This window comes from Centruroides sculpturatus, unplaced genomic scaffold, assembly GCF_000671375.1.
Source record: "Centruroides sculpturatus isolate CEXI.00-Female unplaced genomic scaffold, Cexi_2.0 scaffold889, whole genome shotgun sequence".
NCBI lineage: Eukaryota > Metazoa > Arthropoda > Arachnida > Scorpiones > Buthidae > Centruroides > Centruroides sculpturatus.
In genome coordinates this window covers 289,361-305,939 of record NW_019385500.1, presented here as the reverse complement: position 1 = coordinate 305,939, position 16,579 = coordinate 289,361, and the positions used below count along the sequence as shown (strand labels likewise).

At 31.5% G+C, this 16,579-nt stretch overlaps 1 protein-coding gene across 4 annotated transcripts; it reads right to left on the bottom strand.

The window, feature by feature from the left end:
* Window positions 1-2,729: 2,729 nt before the first annotated feature.
* On the bottom strand, window positions 2,730-15,361 carry LOC111639588 (glycine receptor subunit alphaZ1-like). Of its 4 annotated transcripts, XM_023385479.1 has the most exons (8): window positions 15,233-15,361; window positions 7,210-7,283; window positions 5,120-5,187; window positions 4,808-5,034; window positions 4,053-4,135; window positions 3,372-3,533; window positions 3,247-3,297; window positions 2,730-3,177 (listed from the first exon to the last, which is right to left on the bottom strand). In XM_023385479.1, exons 1-8 carry the CDS (start codon window positions 15,238-15,240, stop codon window positions 2,945-2,947), a joined length of 906 nt encoding a protein of 301 aa, XP_023241247.1. In that variant the 5' UTR covers window positions 15,241-15,361; the 3' UTR covers window positions 2,730-2,944. The 4 variants fall into 4 exon arrangements, with proteins under 4 accessions (XP_023241247.1, XP_023241245.1, XP_023241246.1 ...); XM_023385477.1 differs by having other exon boundaries at window positions 2,730-3,297; XM_023385478.1 differs by lacking the exon at window positions 15,233-15,361 and adding an exon at window positions 8,967-9,089 and having other exon boundaries at window positions 2,730-3,297.
* Between the last annotated feature and the right edge of the window lie 1,218 nt (window positions 15,362-16,579).

The window sequence follows — 16,579 nt, the reverse complement described above, 5'->3', positions numbered from 1 at the left end:
CTAAAATGTAGTGAACTGAGTTAGAATTTTATATTAATAATAACTTCTTTGATTTACCGAAAATTTTTCTATAACTTTCTTTTCACCATTTCATAGTGTTCTTTCACAAAATTTTGATCCACGCTCATCAGTCATAAGCCAGTCAGTCTTTACTCTCCCAGAGTGCTCCTAAGCCAGGTCTTCACTCTTTGAAGCATACTACTACTGAAGGTAGAGTTAATTGGCTGTTCTATGAGATATGGGATTTAGCCAGTGAGTTAAAAAATAGAAGAGGGAGGTAAGGTACTGATAGGTGATGAACGAATGCGGTAGGGGAGGTTGATGGAATGGGTATGAGTATAGTGAAAAGAAAGGAGTAGTTTGGGATTTCAAACCTGACACGCATCGTAATTAGTTACAAATTACAGCTGTAAAAGGTATTAATTACAGTGTGCCATTTCGATGAGTACAATCGATGATACAAAACATTACGCGCCAGTATATAACTACAGACTGAAAATGACACTACAGAATTTGCAGCAACCCTAAAGCATTGATACAATTGGCGTGTTTACAGTAGGTATTCCCGATGATACCAGTCCTCCAATACTGACACATTTAGCACTATCATCTATGGGACAGAAGCAGATCACAAACCGAGCTTGGCGTCCACTGGAGGTAGGACGATCATGAGAATTCTCTAAAGACTTCGAAGCATGCTGATAAATATGTAGTGCATTGAATAATGCTTAGAATTGTCAATAATTGCCAATGATTTTCACATGGCAGAAAAAAATATTTGTTTCGTTAAACAGGTCATTTTTTAACTTCTATATCCGTTAATTTGTCTTTTGGTAAGTCAGGCCTTCTATACTACAAGTGAGTGGGCTAGAAAGCCTGGAACCATCTCGTGTATTACGCGTCGCAACTAGAAGCTTCTAGAACCAGGTTTATAAACATATTTATAGACGTTGCTAGAACATTTCAGAAATTAACGAAATGTAAGTCGCAGTTCTGCTTCTCTGCAACTCTTTTGCTGAACGATTAGTGCAAAAAAATTAGTGTTTGCTCTTGGAATTGTCAATGATGCAAATTGAGTTTTAATAATTTAAAGTTATTAAATGTAATCGTTTGCTTTTTATTTTAGTGTAAATAAATACTATAAATATATCTGATGAAAAATTTAACTTTTAACAAATTCTGGTCTATATTGTTTCCATTACAGTCGTCTGGAGATGCTGTCCTTAAAACTATTCCCAGACAACTAAGAGGAATAATTGCCCTTTCAGCCTCTCTATTATGCATTCCTGTAAGCAATTTATTTCACCTTATAAGATTGCTTTATTTTTTTCGTTTTTGTTTGTTGCTGATAAAACAAACACATTTCTGTAAGTCCGAGTGTGACAAAATAGGTCTTCTATTTTTTCTTTAAGATTTAGGCATTGTATTATTTGGAAGAGTCCATGCTTTATAGTGTAGCCAACTTATAGATAAATTTTTAAGAACTTTCGTACATAAAGCTGTACAGATCATTTTCGTGCCTTGTCTTAATATTTTTTTGTATATTTATTTATTTATCTTCATACCAACGCCTGAGGCCGTTTATTCTACAGGAGTCTTCTGTTAGGAAACACCTAACCTAACAGAAATCGATCAGTAAATAATATATTACGCTAACAGATGGCGCTAAACGTACCAATCCGATTTGAAAATTATATGAGGTTGAGAATCCATTGATTATTTCTGCAACGTTTTTATGTATTGCACACAAAAGCATATTCTGTTTTAAAAAAAGTTTTATAGAAAGAAATGGAATATACTTAATTATTTAATTGCACAAATAGTATTTTAAATGCATAATTTTGACAGATATCGTGAAAAGGATCATAAAATTAAAACCGACAATCATTCTTAAAATTTCTATTTTTTGCATATCTATACACTTACGCACGCACATAAACACATATTTGCTGCAGAGATTTTCTCATGACTTCAAACAATCCCAGAAAATTCTTTTCCTTTTCCATCTGTTATAACACAGGAAAAGTACGGCGATCGATTAAAAAGTCACACTCAATATTTTTACATTTTTGTACTCGGAAATGTGGAAACGTGGTGAAATGCAGAAAAATTTCTAGGATTTTTTTCTGTGTTTAACAATTGGTAGGTTTCTGGGGGAACAATTTGCTGGATTTTTCTATACAGCGCGAGCTCGTTATAGTAGTTTTTATCAGACGTTTCAACATTCTGGCAATATTTTATATGAACACGCATTTTAAGAGTCTGATGATTACGAGTTTTCCGATTTACATCTGGACTGCTGCACAATATAGGCGATCTGACTGAACAATGGATAGCGATTATAGATCTTGTGGCTACGCATTTTACCTTTTGTACCTTGTGGTGACATTACGCTTTCGATTTATCATAATTCTCTTTCACTTTTATGCGCTTTAAATTACATTGATTAAAATTAAATTTATTTTATTTACAAATATAATTTAAAATTTTATTCTACAGTTTATGGCTCGAATCTAAATCCTACTCAGGCAGACTGCGAGGCTCAAACCCTGTCACTCTCAGACTCGAAAGATACAGGCTTGGTTTTTTTTCCTCTTGTCAGCCTTTAACGAAACTGAAAACATCTTCACAGTGAATATCAGTTTATTTATCCATCCATCTATTTTCATCCATCTACCAATTTATTTATTTTGTCTGTTTTCGCATCGTTACTCTAAAGGATGTAAAGTGTTTGCAGTGTTTCTGAAAAACTTTGCTGTTTAAATATGGATATGAAATCCGCAATTTACGAAAATATAGAGATCGCGACAAATAGCACAGGCATTATTATTTTACCTCATTAGTAGTAGGGTACAATGAGCACATACATTAGAGCTGAATTTTCTTTATTGTGCGCTACTGTCAATAATTTGTGCCCAATTTCATAATCATTTTGATATATCTCTCAAATAACTAATACATTTAAACTTACTTTTTCTTTAAATTCCACAGATTGAAGAGCAAATGCGTATTCTATCAACGAAGCTGTGACGAAAAACATACATGCAAGCAGCCAAATATCCACAGCTTTTACATAGTCCACTGGCGGAGTGTACGATCTAGACTGCAGCATTTGAGTGATGATGGTAAGAAGAGAGGTAACACCGAGCGTAACACGAGCGGGAACTGCATTCACATCTAACCAGAATGATAGCCAGGACATAGTTACTACTAGAGTACTAGGCAAGTAAACGTTGAGTATACTACCAGTTAATCGCCGAATGAAAGTAAATTTCGCATACAGATAACTGTAATTACCTGTAAACAAAAAGAATTATCTCTATAAAACTAATAATAACACAGTTTTATAAGTAATTTGTAAGAAAACTTTCCAGTCGTCCAAACTTCGATTTTGCTACGAGGTTTGGGTACCTTCATCTCGTGTTTCAATGGTTGAATGTCTTCCATTAGTGCAATACTTGGTCCCAAGTACTTACATGGACTACTGTCAACATCACACCATTCCAGGCGTACCTTTTCTGCTGTATTTTTTACTAAAAAATTGCATAATAGAGCGGGAATACCTTCAATATAGAACACAAATATAAAGTTTTAAAGTAAAATTTTATACTATAAATACATTGTTGTACTTATTCAACTAAAAAATAGTTTACTGCAAGAAAAATTTTACACTCTTAATTACTCAAATATATGACTTTCTATAATAAATACAAATAACTCGATAATTCTTTCAAACGGAAAGCTGAATTCGTTTTTTGGGCTATTAATGATAAATAAATACTAAGCAATTTGGTACGAGGTATGACTCAGGACGGTCTATTATATTTAATAACAGATAGCAATTTTGCAGCCTGCCACCTGCCAAATTACATAGCAATTATTTAGCTTTAATAGAAAATAAAGGAATAGGACTGTTTGTATGATATATGGCTTTCTCCGTATATTTTAAAATATCTGTGGCCGGCCTTTATATAATTTATTACATTTTTATTAGACCCCATTATCATGATTCATAGTAAATACACGTTAAATCAATTATTAAATTTACTTACACAAACCAATTTTAAATACGCAGTCTTGAATATCAAGGGGATAACGATGTAAATCCATAGGGCATGCCACACGAAAGCTATATCTATTGGAAGAAAAATTACGTATTTATCATTTTGAATAATAAAATTTATTACTTGTTTTAGTTGAAGCTTCTTCAAAAACATCCAGAATGTCCTACCGACGAAGAAAGAAAATGTCATATTCAGAAATTCAAAATAAATAAAACTTAATATTTTGATCTATTTTTTCATTATTACATTCTCCACTGTTGTATTTAACAGAGGGAAAGTATAGAGATAGGTCAAAACTGATCATTGAACAGTTTTCATTTTTTAATTATTAATATAAAAGATTTTCATAAAATATCAAATAAGATGGCGTCACAACAGTTTTAAATGTACTGTAGGGAAAGTTACTCAACTGGTTGCAGAATAAATTCTTAGATGTAGCCTTAAAATTGGTTTCTTATTTTTAAACTACTTGTATATAAATAATTTTATCTGCAATCTTAAATAATAATAAAGTTCTTATCTATATAATTTAATAGCCTAAATTTAAGTACTTTTAACTGGCAAGCAGGCCACGAAACAGGCTATGGTCTTGGATTGCTTATTTACCTGCAGTGTCGTAACTAGTTTTTCATGTGTTTCTGTGCAAAATTTTATTTTTTGCCTTTTTTTTCTTTTGGCACATACCAAGTTACGGTTGCTCTTTCGTGTGTTACTTATAAGCACATCTTTAATTTCAATCTTACCTTGTGCTTTTTCGAAAGATAAGATCCTTAGTTATTAAAATGAAAGTATTCGGAATGGAATATTGGAAAAGATAACCCCATTTAGTGTTGTCAAACATCAAATCCGGAACCCACAGAGTGTCATCTGCGGAAGGAGGAAGTATCTTTGACAGTGTTAAATTAAGAACTTCGAGTTTCAATCTAGGATCTGTCCAATACGCATTCAAAAAGAAGAACATACGAAAGTCCTGAAAGTGAAAAAATATTTCTATGTATTTTTATGTATATGCTAATATTAACGTCAGAACACAACAGCAATGACGTGACATTTACCATTGTCTGCTCTCGTATTTCATCCACATCCATGATTTCCAAATTGATATAAATAGTAACAGGTTTACCTTAAATTAAATAGATTAATTTAAATTATGTTAATATCATTTAAAAATTGGCGTACGATTCACAGAACTGATAATAAAAATTATCTCATATTTATTGCAAATTAAATTATATTACGTGAGCCTTAAAATTATCTTCGGCGTGCTTCTGTGACGGAATGAATGAAACCACTCAAGACGCGGTTGGTCGCGGGTTTGCTGCTTAACTATGGGCTGACAATATGAAGTTTCTCCAGGTTTTCTTGTCGTGTCTAATACCTAAATACAAAGTCCTGTCGAGAGGGTCACTTTTGGCAGATCGCTCGTGTGTTGCATTGCCATATCCCATCAAATCATTCATCCCCATGGATTTTCAAGTGGAAAAGATACCAGCTACATCCAAATACTATATAATCTAATACACGAAATGCCAATTTTGACAATTTATTAGTGTATAGAAAGTTCCCATGTTTGACATTAGGTTCCCATAGATTAATTGTCATCTATAGATTAATATATTAAAAATAATATTAACATGCGGAATAAGTAAAAACCGCTACGCTATTCCGCGTCGTTAGTTGGCAGGGCAGAAGCTATTCGCATTGCATGTCTTTGATGTTGAGGTGTTTCGTGTATTAGCATATATAATACTTGTTACATCACTCTTACCTCCTCCATTTTCGATCGAACTCGACATAATAAATATTTCCATCTTCAATTTTGAGTGGCCTTATTATATGCAATTTATAAATTTAAAATGTTATATAAATCATGTATAAAATTTTATTTCAATAATATCTTAATAATATACTAAATTATGACATTTCGTCACGCAATGGTATCATTTAGTGTTTCACTTGTATTTAATCAATATCTGATAATGCCTTTTAAGCTGAACAGAAACAGAAATTTAGAAATCATAAAATTCATATCGTTTTAAAAGCAAACAAATTATAGTAATTTAAAGTATTTATAAAGCTTGGTAGTATAAATCTATATCTATATCTATATATATAAATGGACGTGTGTGTCCCTATATTTCACTTTTTCAGCCAAAATTACACATCGCAAATGAATGGTGTTTGTATCTGGTAGTAGCCCCTAGTCTCCATTCGTGTACTATGGTAGTTGCATCTCGATAGCTATAAGGGTGCGGGAGATATGGGGCTGAAAGTGGTTGAAAGTGGTTTCTATTTCGAATTCTATGTTCGAATTTGTTCGAATTTAATTCGAACATAAAATTCGAGTATTGGTTCGATTATAGAACGTTTGTAAACGTTCCAGAAACGTTGAAAAGAGTTCATTTGACTAGACGTAAATAGGAGACGTTTAGAAATAGAATCGGGACCAGATCTCTAATTAGTCTGGAAACGGGGGACCTAATTCTTGCATTCTGTGAAAACGGGTAAGATTGGCTATAATGTAATTATCTTAATCTTCACTATCGTTACTTTTTGCCCACAAATAAAAACCCAGCGAAGCGGGTCCTTGCAGCTAGTCATTATATAAAATCATACTGATTATTATGAAACAAGTGCACGCGAGTAATACTTAATAGTTTGTTTTAGTTTCATGCAATACATTAAAGCAACACATCAGCGATCTGCTAAAAAGAGTCTTTCTTGTGAGTAATTTCTATGGGAAACTGATCACTGTTTTTAAGCGCGTGGAGTGAAGAAAATCGGAAAAAATCTACGTGGCAGCTCGTTGTTCAAGGAAAAATCTATGACTAATGTTATGAGCTTGAACATTGGTGGGAACATCTTAATGGTTCAGATTTATGCTTATAACTTTGATGTTTTATATTATCGTGGAATTATTAACAAACATGTCCTATATGTCGCAGAGACAAGACCCGACACATTTCAGATATGTATGGCCCTACAATCTGTAATATGTCGTGATCCCGTCTTACCTAGAGTGGGCTATCTTCTTGGAGCATTAAAATTTCTCTCTTGCAACAAGACCAAGTGTAAAAATTTCGATTTCAACATCTGTTCAGTGTTTGTACCAATTAAAAGATGATAATTATAAATATTTTCTTACCATCAACAAGTGGAGGCGCGTAATTATCATAATCAGTAGGTATTATATTCATCCAACTGCGATCCAGTTCGACACTAAAATGAAAATAATATTAATTAGTCACTTTAATTTTGTATTTATAGAGCTAAGAACAACACATAACTATTATTTTATTCCAATCGATTTAATTTGTTTGTTTAATAATGCCAGACAGCAACATATTTGTGTTGTATTACCGGAGAGGCAGACCCCATTGTGAATTAGCCTCATTTATAATATAATCTGTTATATGTTAGTGTTTCGTTCATACACATGTTTAATTACTTTTACCAAAATGAATAGAAAGTTCCTGCATTTACTACAATTTTCTTTAAAAGACTTTCATGTGAGGTTACGTGATAAAGAAATATTGCATACTGCTTTTATAATGTCATTACAATTATCTGTTATGTGGAACCTTCTGTTCCACATAACAGATAATTGAAGTTAATGACAGTAACAGACTAAAGGCAAAAACAGATTTCTGTGTCGAACATCTTGAAAATTCTACTATAAATATAGTCTTCTTTATCATTCCTTACTTCTTTCGTTTCTCATTTTTTTAGTTTATTTTTATTGTTTTCTTTTTACAAATATCTTGATCACAGGCCCGGGAAGCCCGCGCATAAAACTTGTCCTGTTCATAAGTCAACAGCGATTCCTTATTCCTTTTATAAATTAGTATAGTTCCTATCTCATGTTTTTCTTTACTGTCAAGGCCTCACATTTTTGAACACTAATTGAAGTATTTATTAATACGAATAAATAGAGTGTTAGAGCTTTTATCGACATTGGTACAAATCCCATTTAAGTTGCGATACATTTTATAGACTATAATTTTTTATAATTTAACTCGAGTTTTTGTACACTATATTGATTTGAACTACATTTAAAGTAACACGCAACGTATTAGGCGCAACATGCGAGTATCGACTGATAGTATCTAAACTGAAGAATTATTGTTTCGACAAATAATACGCAAGTGTAATACAACCGCAATTAACAATGCTACAATTATAATTTGTTTAAAAAAATAATAAGTTATAGAACAGTTATTTGCATGATAATGATACAATAGCTCACGTGTAATTGTTCTCATCACCTCGACACGACATCAATTAATAATCACCGCTCGAACCTAATCGATATGACCTTATAACTTCACAGTTAATTAAAATCGAATGATAACTAAATTATACACTGAGAAAATAAATTCTAGAAATATACAGAATGAAAAATCGATATGGCTTTGTTCCGTTCAGGTAAAATTTTATATTAATGAGAGAATTAAGTTTCCATAGTTAGGTTGTTGGAAAGACTATCTGCCAGAGACACCTGCATAAATGCGCTCATTAAATAATGTTATCATTCGATTTTACGAACTCCGTTATAAATGATTTTAAAAAAACAACAGAACAGGTGTCTTGTCCTAACTACTTTCGATCATATTTTCGATTTAGGTAACTAATAACAACGAGAGATTTATGTTGCATACTCGAAACTTCGATATAAAAGCGTGACAATTGCATCCGATAGTAGTTACTATTGATACCGAATTCGTAAGTTTCGAGGTTCCACCCGGGATGCTTAAAATTGTTCGTGTTTCTCGTGTAACACACCATATTTACTTTGCCACGTGTTTACAAAAACGATTTGGTACTAATCACAATAGGTGGAAATAGCTTTTGAAAATATCGGTTTGAAATATGTTCTAAATATGTCGTTTATTTCCCTCTTACAGTGCGTTTTCTTTGCGTTCCTGTTCCCGTATTACACCATTACATCGAGGACATTCTGAAAACTTCACATAAGAAACTCAAACACTGCAACAGTCAACTATAGTAGCCAATTATTAGTTGAACAATAGATTACACATTCATTTCTTACAACGGACAACAAAAGAAAGCAGTCTTTAAGCATCTTATGTTTACTTCGACAACTTATTACACTGATTTATTAATTTAGTTATTAAATTATTGATAATAGAATTTTAAAATAGTTTAAGAAAAGTTATTACCTTCGACCGAAGTGGGTTAAGCACAAAACGATGCAAAGCAGCAGCACAATTGTCATCACTATCAAATGCCATCAAGTCACTCAGACTTACCGGCGTGCACCGTGACTTTTATTGCACGTTTATTATTGATCAAAACAAAAATATATTATGCGAGTTGTAATTTTTTTACACGAAATGTACTTAAGCAATAAATGGCGCTTACTTTGGACAGTCATGCATAAAACAAAATTATGCATGACTGTCCAATTATGTTTTTTCTTTGTTACTGATTAGATTTTAACCCTTCCATCTCGTGGGCAGTAAGGGTGAGATCTAGTAAGTGATGCACACGTGTAGGAACTTGTTATGGCCCTAATCTAGAACAAAATAGGCTTTATTCCTACACCAAATAATGATATGCTTAAAAACCTGAGGCCATAAAGAGAGACCCGAACTTTAGCTTATGTTCAAACGCGGCCATGCTGTAACTATGCGTCAAAACTGATTTCTCTATTTTAATTGTCTGTATTAAATTTAAATGATATTTGTTTCTGTTTTCCGTGTATACTATTGGTTACCAACAGCTGTTCTTAAGGACATTTAGCTCTGTACACTGAAATGCGGCACGTGATCCGTTGCGATTTTTGGAAGAAAGGAAATAAAGTTTTATATTAAAATTTCATAGAAATATATTTTATAAAATGGTGTATTATAAATTAATTATTTGTGGAAGTTTTTCCTGTAAAGCTTCTTCTGTCAGGATGTTAGGTTAGTGAGGTTCAAGCTTAGCATATAAGTTATACCATAATAAACGAATGTAAAAACGATTACAAAATAACGTGATATATTTTAGTATTTAAGGAGTGACTGATACACGTGTCTAGAAAAACCACTCCCCCTCAAACATTGTTAGAAATTACCCATAAACATCAACAAAAAACTGTTTTCAAGGACAACTAACTATTTGTAGTGTACTGCAGTGTGTGGTATCTAGTTGCAAGTTTGTTATAAGAATAATAAAATGTATCTAAATAATACATAATAAAATAAATAAAATTTTATACAAAAATTTTTATAAATCTATTTTATTATTGTTATATATATTCAGTACATATAAAATCAAACGTAAATGTGCTGTGTATAACATTGTATTTTATGATTATTTTTCATTTTTCTTATTATTTGTAATTATTTAAAATATGTCTTTATGTCAATAAATTTATTTTCATTTTATGTTTTGGCATGTTTTTGTTTTTTAATTATATTTAAAGCTTACGTGCGAACAGCAGCTTTCCAGCACGATAACGACTCGTGCAGAGAAGCCATTTTTCAGGCCCCTCTAAACCTGGCTATCCAGAGGGAAAATGCCACTTAGGAACCAATTTTGGCAAATTGAAAAAAATCAAATAAAACTTTCTCAATAGATAGATAATTGTTGTTTTTTTTAAATAATAACGAAAGATTTTTTATCTGAAGCCATTTTTTTAATTAATTTGACATCAAGAGGTTAAGAATTATTCAAGGGACGATCCTTTCGGATACGTAGAGCTAGTTTCTCACTATTGCGGGCTTTACTTAACCCATGATAAGCTTGTATGGAAGATCCTCTGACGCTCTTAAAGTGGAAAACGTTATTAAAAAGTCACTAAAGTTATTAAATAATTTTATATGACAACATGCTAAACTTATACTGTATTTTAGTTTTTAAGATATTATAGTATTATCATATCTTAAAAACTGAAATATTAGTTTAGCATCTTGTTATTGCTGTTTGTTAAACTTATCACAGAATTATATTATCTTTTTCTTCTATTTAGTCTTTTGCTTTTTCTATGCCTCATATGGGATCATAGCTTGTTAAAATCAATACTTGTTATAATAAATCTGACTCTTCTCTTCTTTGTCATATATTTTTATAGAAAATACGTTACGTATAAGTTTAAATGAATGAAAGTATTCTCAAGTAATAAGCGTTTAATTAGTTGATCATACGTATAATCTATAAAATTTCAGAGGTTCATCCTTTCTTTCCCCTCCCTCTTAAATATAGTACTTGTCGTAAACACAATTCATTTAGTATTAGAATAAACTAAATTTATTAGATGATAATCATCTTTTTGTACTTTCTATTGTCTAGAACAAAAGACAATAATGCCGTGCATTCGTGTGGAAACGCACGATATCTGTATAGTCCAAGTGTCCGGCCATTGACAGCAGTGCGATTTTAAACACAAGACATAGTCTCTGAAATCGTGTTGTTATAGGTTTACAATATTATAGTGTTATGAAAAGGAGGTGCATTATCCTGTTAGGGCCTACTACCTAACAGGCCTATCTCTGATACCTGTATAGTTTTTAGTCAGATTGAATAAACACCGCCTTCTGCAGTTTTCTGAATTCAAATTTCGCTTATTGAAACTTTAGGTTTCGGTTTCGGGTCTTATAGAGCTTCTGTGCAGGGCAGTTTTATAGTTTTTGTAGATTCCGCTAACGCGCCATCATATTTTAAGCATTAATTAAAGTAAATTATTTGTGTCACCAGCAGAAAACTTGTCTCAAATTGTGTCGCAGCATTTCTTCAGTTTATAGCTTTATTTTCTTACTTGCATCTTATCGTTATTCTCGAATTGACGTTTCTCATAAGCATAAAAGACAAAGAAGTGAGTCGTCTCTATAAGTTGCTGATGGCAAGCAGACTAAGAGACTGTCGTTACACTATCCTTCGCATTGAAATTCACACGCAATTCTTTTCTTTTTAAGAACAACTAGTTGTCTTAAGTGTATTTAGTGAGTCTTTTTTAACTTTTTATACTTTCAATAATATTATGAAATGGAATTCTGAAATTAAATGTCTCTAATGCTAATTTGACGTAATACATCGCATTTAAAGAAAAGAAAAAGTTTACATTGAACGTTTCTGGACAGTATCTCATGAACGTTTCTCATAAAAGAAATATTTCGTTCATTTTGTATCATCATTTATTACACAAGATGTAAGGGAAATTTTCAGTTATTTTAGAACAGAGAAAACAGCTACCGAATACAGTGAAATGGCACTAAAATAATTCCGGTATATTCTCGATTATCAAGTCATGAGAAATCGCTCTATGGTTCTTTCGGTTTGCAGAATATTGGTCAGTTGGGGAAAGAAAATGTCAAACTTTGCTGAAGTTTTCAGTTTATTTCAAGTTATTAGGTGAGGTCTGTAAATAATATTGCTGTATTGGATTATCCACGCAATTTATTAATTAAGGTAACATTTTATTTATTTATTTCGGTTGATCGAGAGTTTAATGTACTTTGTGTATATAATTTTTGATATTGTATGAACAACATTTGTCTGTTTCGTACCAATCGATATTATTATTATATTTTCGTAAGTAATTTTTATGTCATATAACAGGGCGGTCAAACTGTATTTGATAATATACAGCAATGAGATACACGGGAGATACAGCAATGAGACATGCCACGGAGGATGACTCCCGACAGCACTTTATATGGAAAACTGGTTTTTCTTGTTGTAATCAAAGAACCCACCAAAGAATATAATAAATTTGTTATACCAGAAAATTTTGAAGCTGAAAATACGCCTCTGAACAATGCAGAAATGAATTCATTATATATCTGGTTATTTAATAACAAGTATAGAACAAACCTCAAAAACCTGTAACAAATGTATAAATGATCTTGATACTTTTTATTACTATGAAATTATATAATTATTATGCATATAAAAAAGTTTTAAACTTGTAAAAAATTCTATTAAATCTTTTTTATCATACAATAATGCAATATAGGTATAAATATGATAATTTTTATTTGGTTGGTTATTATATTTAAGTACTTCAATATAATATAAGCTTCGATGTTAAAATTTTTACGTAGTGAAATAACAAAATAACACATAAAAGACACATCTCTACTCTGGTGAGCGTAAGAACAAACTACTGTAACTTTATTTTATTTAAAGAAAAAAAATGGATAGTTTTTACAGTGTAAAGACGGGACGTTAAATAAGAATACGAAAGGAATATTAATAATAAAACCCTCGAAAGCTTTCCCGGGAGAGAGGAGAAGAGTTAAATCAGGCCAACACCCACGTTTACCTTTGCGTGTTGCGTAAGCACGCGTACGTTGTACATACAAACATTAATTAAATCCTATCCATTTAGCAAATACGGTAGTAGTTTTGACAAGCCAAATATCTATTTCATTAATTACTGACTGATTTCTTACGTTTGCTTTAAAATAACGTTTAGAATTTCGATCTAGAAGTTTTTCTAATAAGTAAATAAAATTAATTTTTTATTTAAAAATACTAATGCTAGAGATTTAAAACTTATCGAACCCGTGAGATTCATCCATCTGTCATATTCTTGAATAAAAAAAAACAAATAAAATGCTTTATTAAACTGAAATAATCGTCATTTCATAATGTAAACCCATAGGCCACGTGATGACATTGGATAGAACATGACAACGATGACTCCTGTGTCGCTACTCTGATAATCCAGGTACTCTATGAGTACGTTCGTAAATTCGAACGAGTTAAACGAGAATGTTAAACGAGTTAAACGAGAACATATCTAAAGTGTAAGAATAATGACCTGCCATCTATCTCGAATACTTCGAATTATTTAAACGTATTTCGAGAAATCGTAAATCTAAATATATAAAATTACTTGTCCTGACTGACTGAGTCACTGATTGACTCATCATCGCCCAGAGCAAACTGCTGAACCTAAAGAGGTGAAATTTGATAGACAGTTAGGGTACGTCATGAAAACGCACACTAAGAAGGGATTTTTCAAAATTCCCCCCAGGGGGAGACGGAGAGGATTAACGCTTAACTGGAAAAACGGCTTCTACTGTACTATTTTAGATGCGATTTTTTGTTACGTTTAGTCTTTATTAAGTACTTAAGTGTATTAAATTAATAACATTTCAGACATTGTTATAAATATTTTTATATATTTCGATTTTTTAACGAAATGTTCGAACCTTTTTAAATTATAGAACGATTGTAAACGTTCCAAAAATTGATCAAGTTCACAATAGTTCGTTTGACTGGATGTAAAAATTCTCTGAAACGAAGGACCTAATTCTTGCATTCTGTCAAAACGGGTAAGATTGGCTATAATGTAATTATCTTAATTTTCACTATCGTTACTTTTTGCCCACAAATAAAAACCCAGCGAAGCGGGTCCTTGCAGCTAGTAAGAAATATTTTTAATAAGAAGTTTGCTTACATTCTTACAAAATAACAATAAAATATAATTATCATAATAATAGATCCAATTCGATGTCTAATTAATTAAAGTATAAATATTAAAAACAAAATTTTTATCGAAAATAAATAAATCGAAACATTTTTGATATACTTCAATACAAACATTTAATAACTTATTCGTTTGTTAAACGATTAGCGTGAAAATGGAGTTCCTTTTTCATTTAGATATTTTCTATTATAAATGTGAAGGGGCTCAGTCTAGTTATAATTCGAAAAAGACCTGACCACTAATTTTCGCTTTAGACCCTGGCATATGACTACCTCATTAACTAGGAGTAATGAAAATGCAAAATAGATGTTCGATTGGATAAACAATAATATAGTTGTTGTTGTCGAAACCGTGTTGTTATTTATGTTTGTATACTGGCACAATGAAGTGACCTTCTTTATCAACACTTGGCAAGTTTTCAATCTAACTGAATAAAGATTGAAAACTTGCCAGGTGTTGATAAAGAAGGTCACTTCATTGTGCCAGTATACAAAAATAATATAGTTTCCATAACAATCTCTAACTCGGTAGAATTCATTCTAGCCAAGGATGATAAAAATGTAAAAGTAAATGTGAAACAGGGATTCGAGTTTCATATTACTAAACACTGTGGCCACAAATTACTTTCTTTATTAATTCCTACAGATTCTTTGATAAATTCACCATCATTATCATTTCAATATGGATATTTATTATTATACAAGAGGAAAAAAATTCTAAAACTTACTTATACATGGTGTTTGGAATAAAACATATCCTTGTTTAAAACAGGCAGGGAATAAAGCAGCATCATTCAAATGACCACAAAATAACAAATACTATTGTAAATTTTTTATAGTAAGTAACAAAATAACAATACCATTCTGTGAAAAAAATTTTATAAAATGTCATTGTATTAATTGTAATAAATAAATATTTTCTTAGAAACTATAGTAAAATGTTGTATTTTTATAAAAATCAATATTGTAACCTCTATTCATGGTGTTATGTTTTAAAATATCAAAGGCTACAAAAGAAATATATTGCTGATAATTCACATAGTTTATTAGTATATATGTTACCGCTAAAGCTCGAAAGTCGTTAATGTGTACATTACCTAGCTAATCTGCAGATTAACTAGGGTGATCCGTTAAAGTTGCTAAAATTGTTCCATTTCTCAAATTACCTAGATAATGTGCAGAGTATCTAGGTAATCCGCACATTACCTACTAGGCACTCGGTAAAGTGAAAATAAGATCTTTGTCACAAATAAATGTACCACAAATAGGTGTTCTTGTCGCAAAAACCAATTGCTATGAAATTCAAAGTGTCACCAATCTTTAGACTTCACTAATAAGTAAGCACAATTGGATAATGTTAGAGGAGAAAGTGGTATTATGGAACACTGCGGGTATTATGGAATCACCCCATTTCGAACTGATAATAAAGGCGAACTGTAGCAGAATGTGGCTGAACTGAACTAGGCAGACATCCATAGCGAGGGGAAAACCCGTTTTACTTCAGTTAAACGGTTGTTAGTATTTAATCAGCAAATTTGTTTCTTTTCAAAATTCGCAAGTTTTGAATGCTAAGTGAATTTAATTATTTTTAAAATATAAATCGTGTAGTTGTAGGTTCACTGGTGCATGTATTCCGTTCCTGAGACTTAGGGGTACATATTAATCTGTGTGATTTTCACGTTTTTAAAGTTTGGTGCCGACAGGAATTAAGTTAACCCAAGATGGAGATGCGTGAAATATGAATCGTATTGGTGCTTTTAATATGGAACCCAACTTCCCTGGTGTTCAGTATTACCAACAAATTCAAACCATAAAATAATGTTTTTACGTTTTATTTTATTCATGAAAACATTTTTTTAATTTAAATACTATTTTAACAAGAAATAAAATGTAAGATAACAATCGAAATAAACATTTTTTTTTCAATGAAAAAAAAAATATCGTCTGCTTACAAAAGAGCGAAACTGAGCATGCGAGAAGTGACAGTATCGCCTGGTAAAGTAAATAGTCTACAAGTAAATTCGAGCTTTTATGTTTATTTATTTGAAAAATAACAATAAATGTAGCAGTTGTGA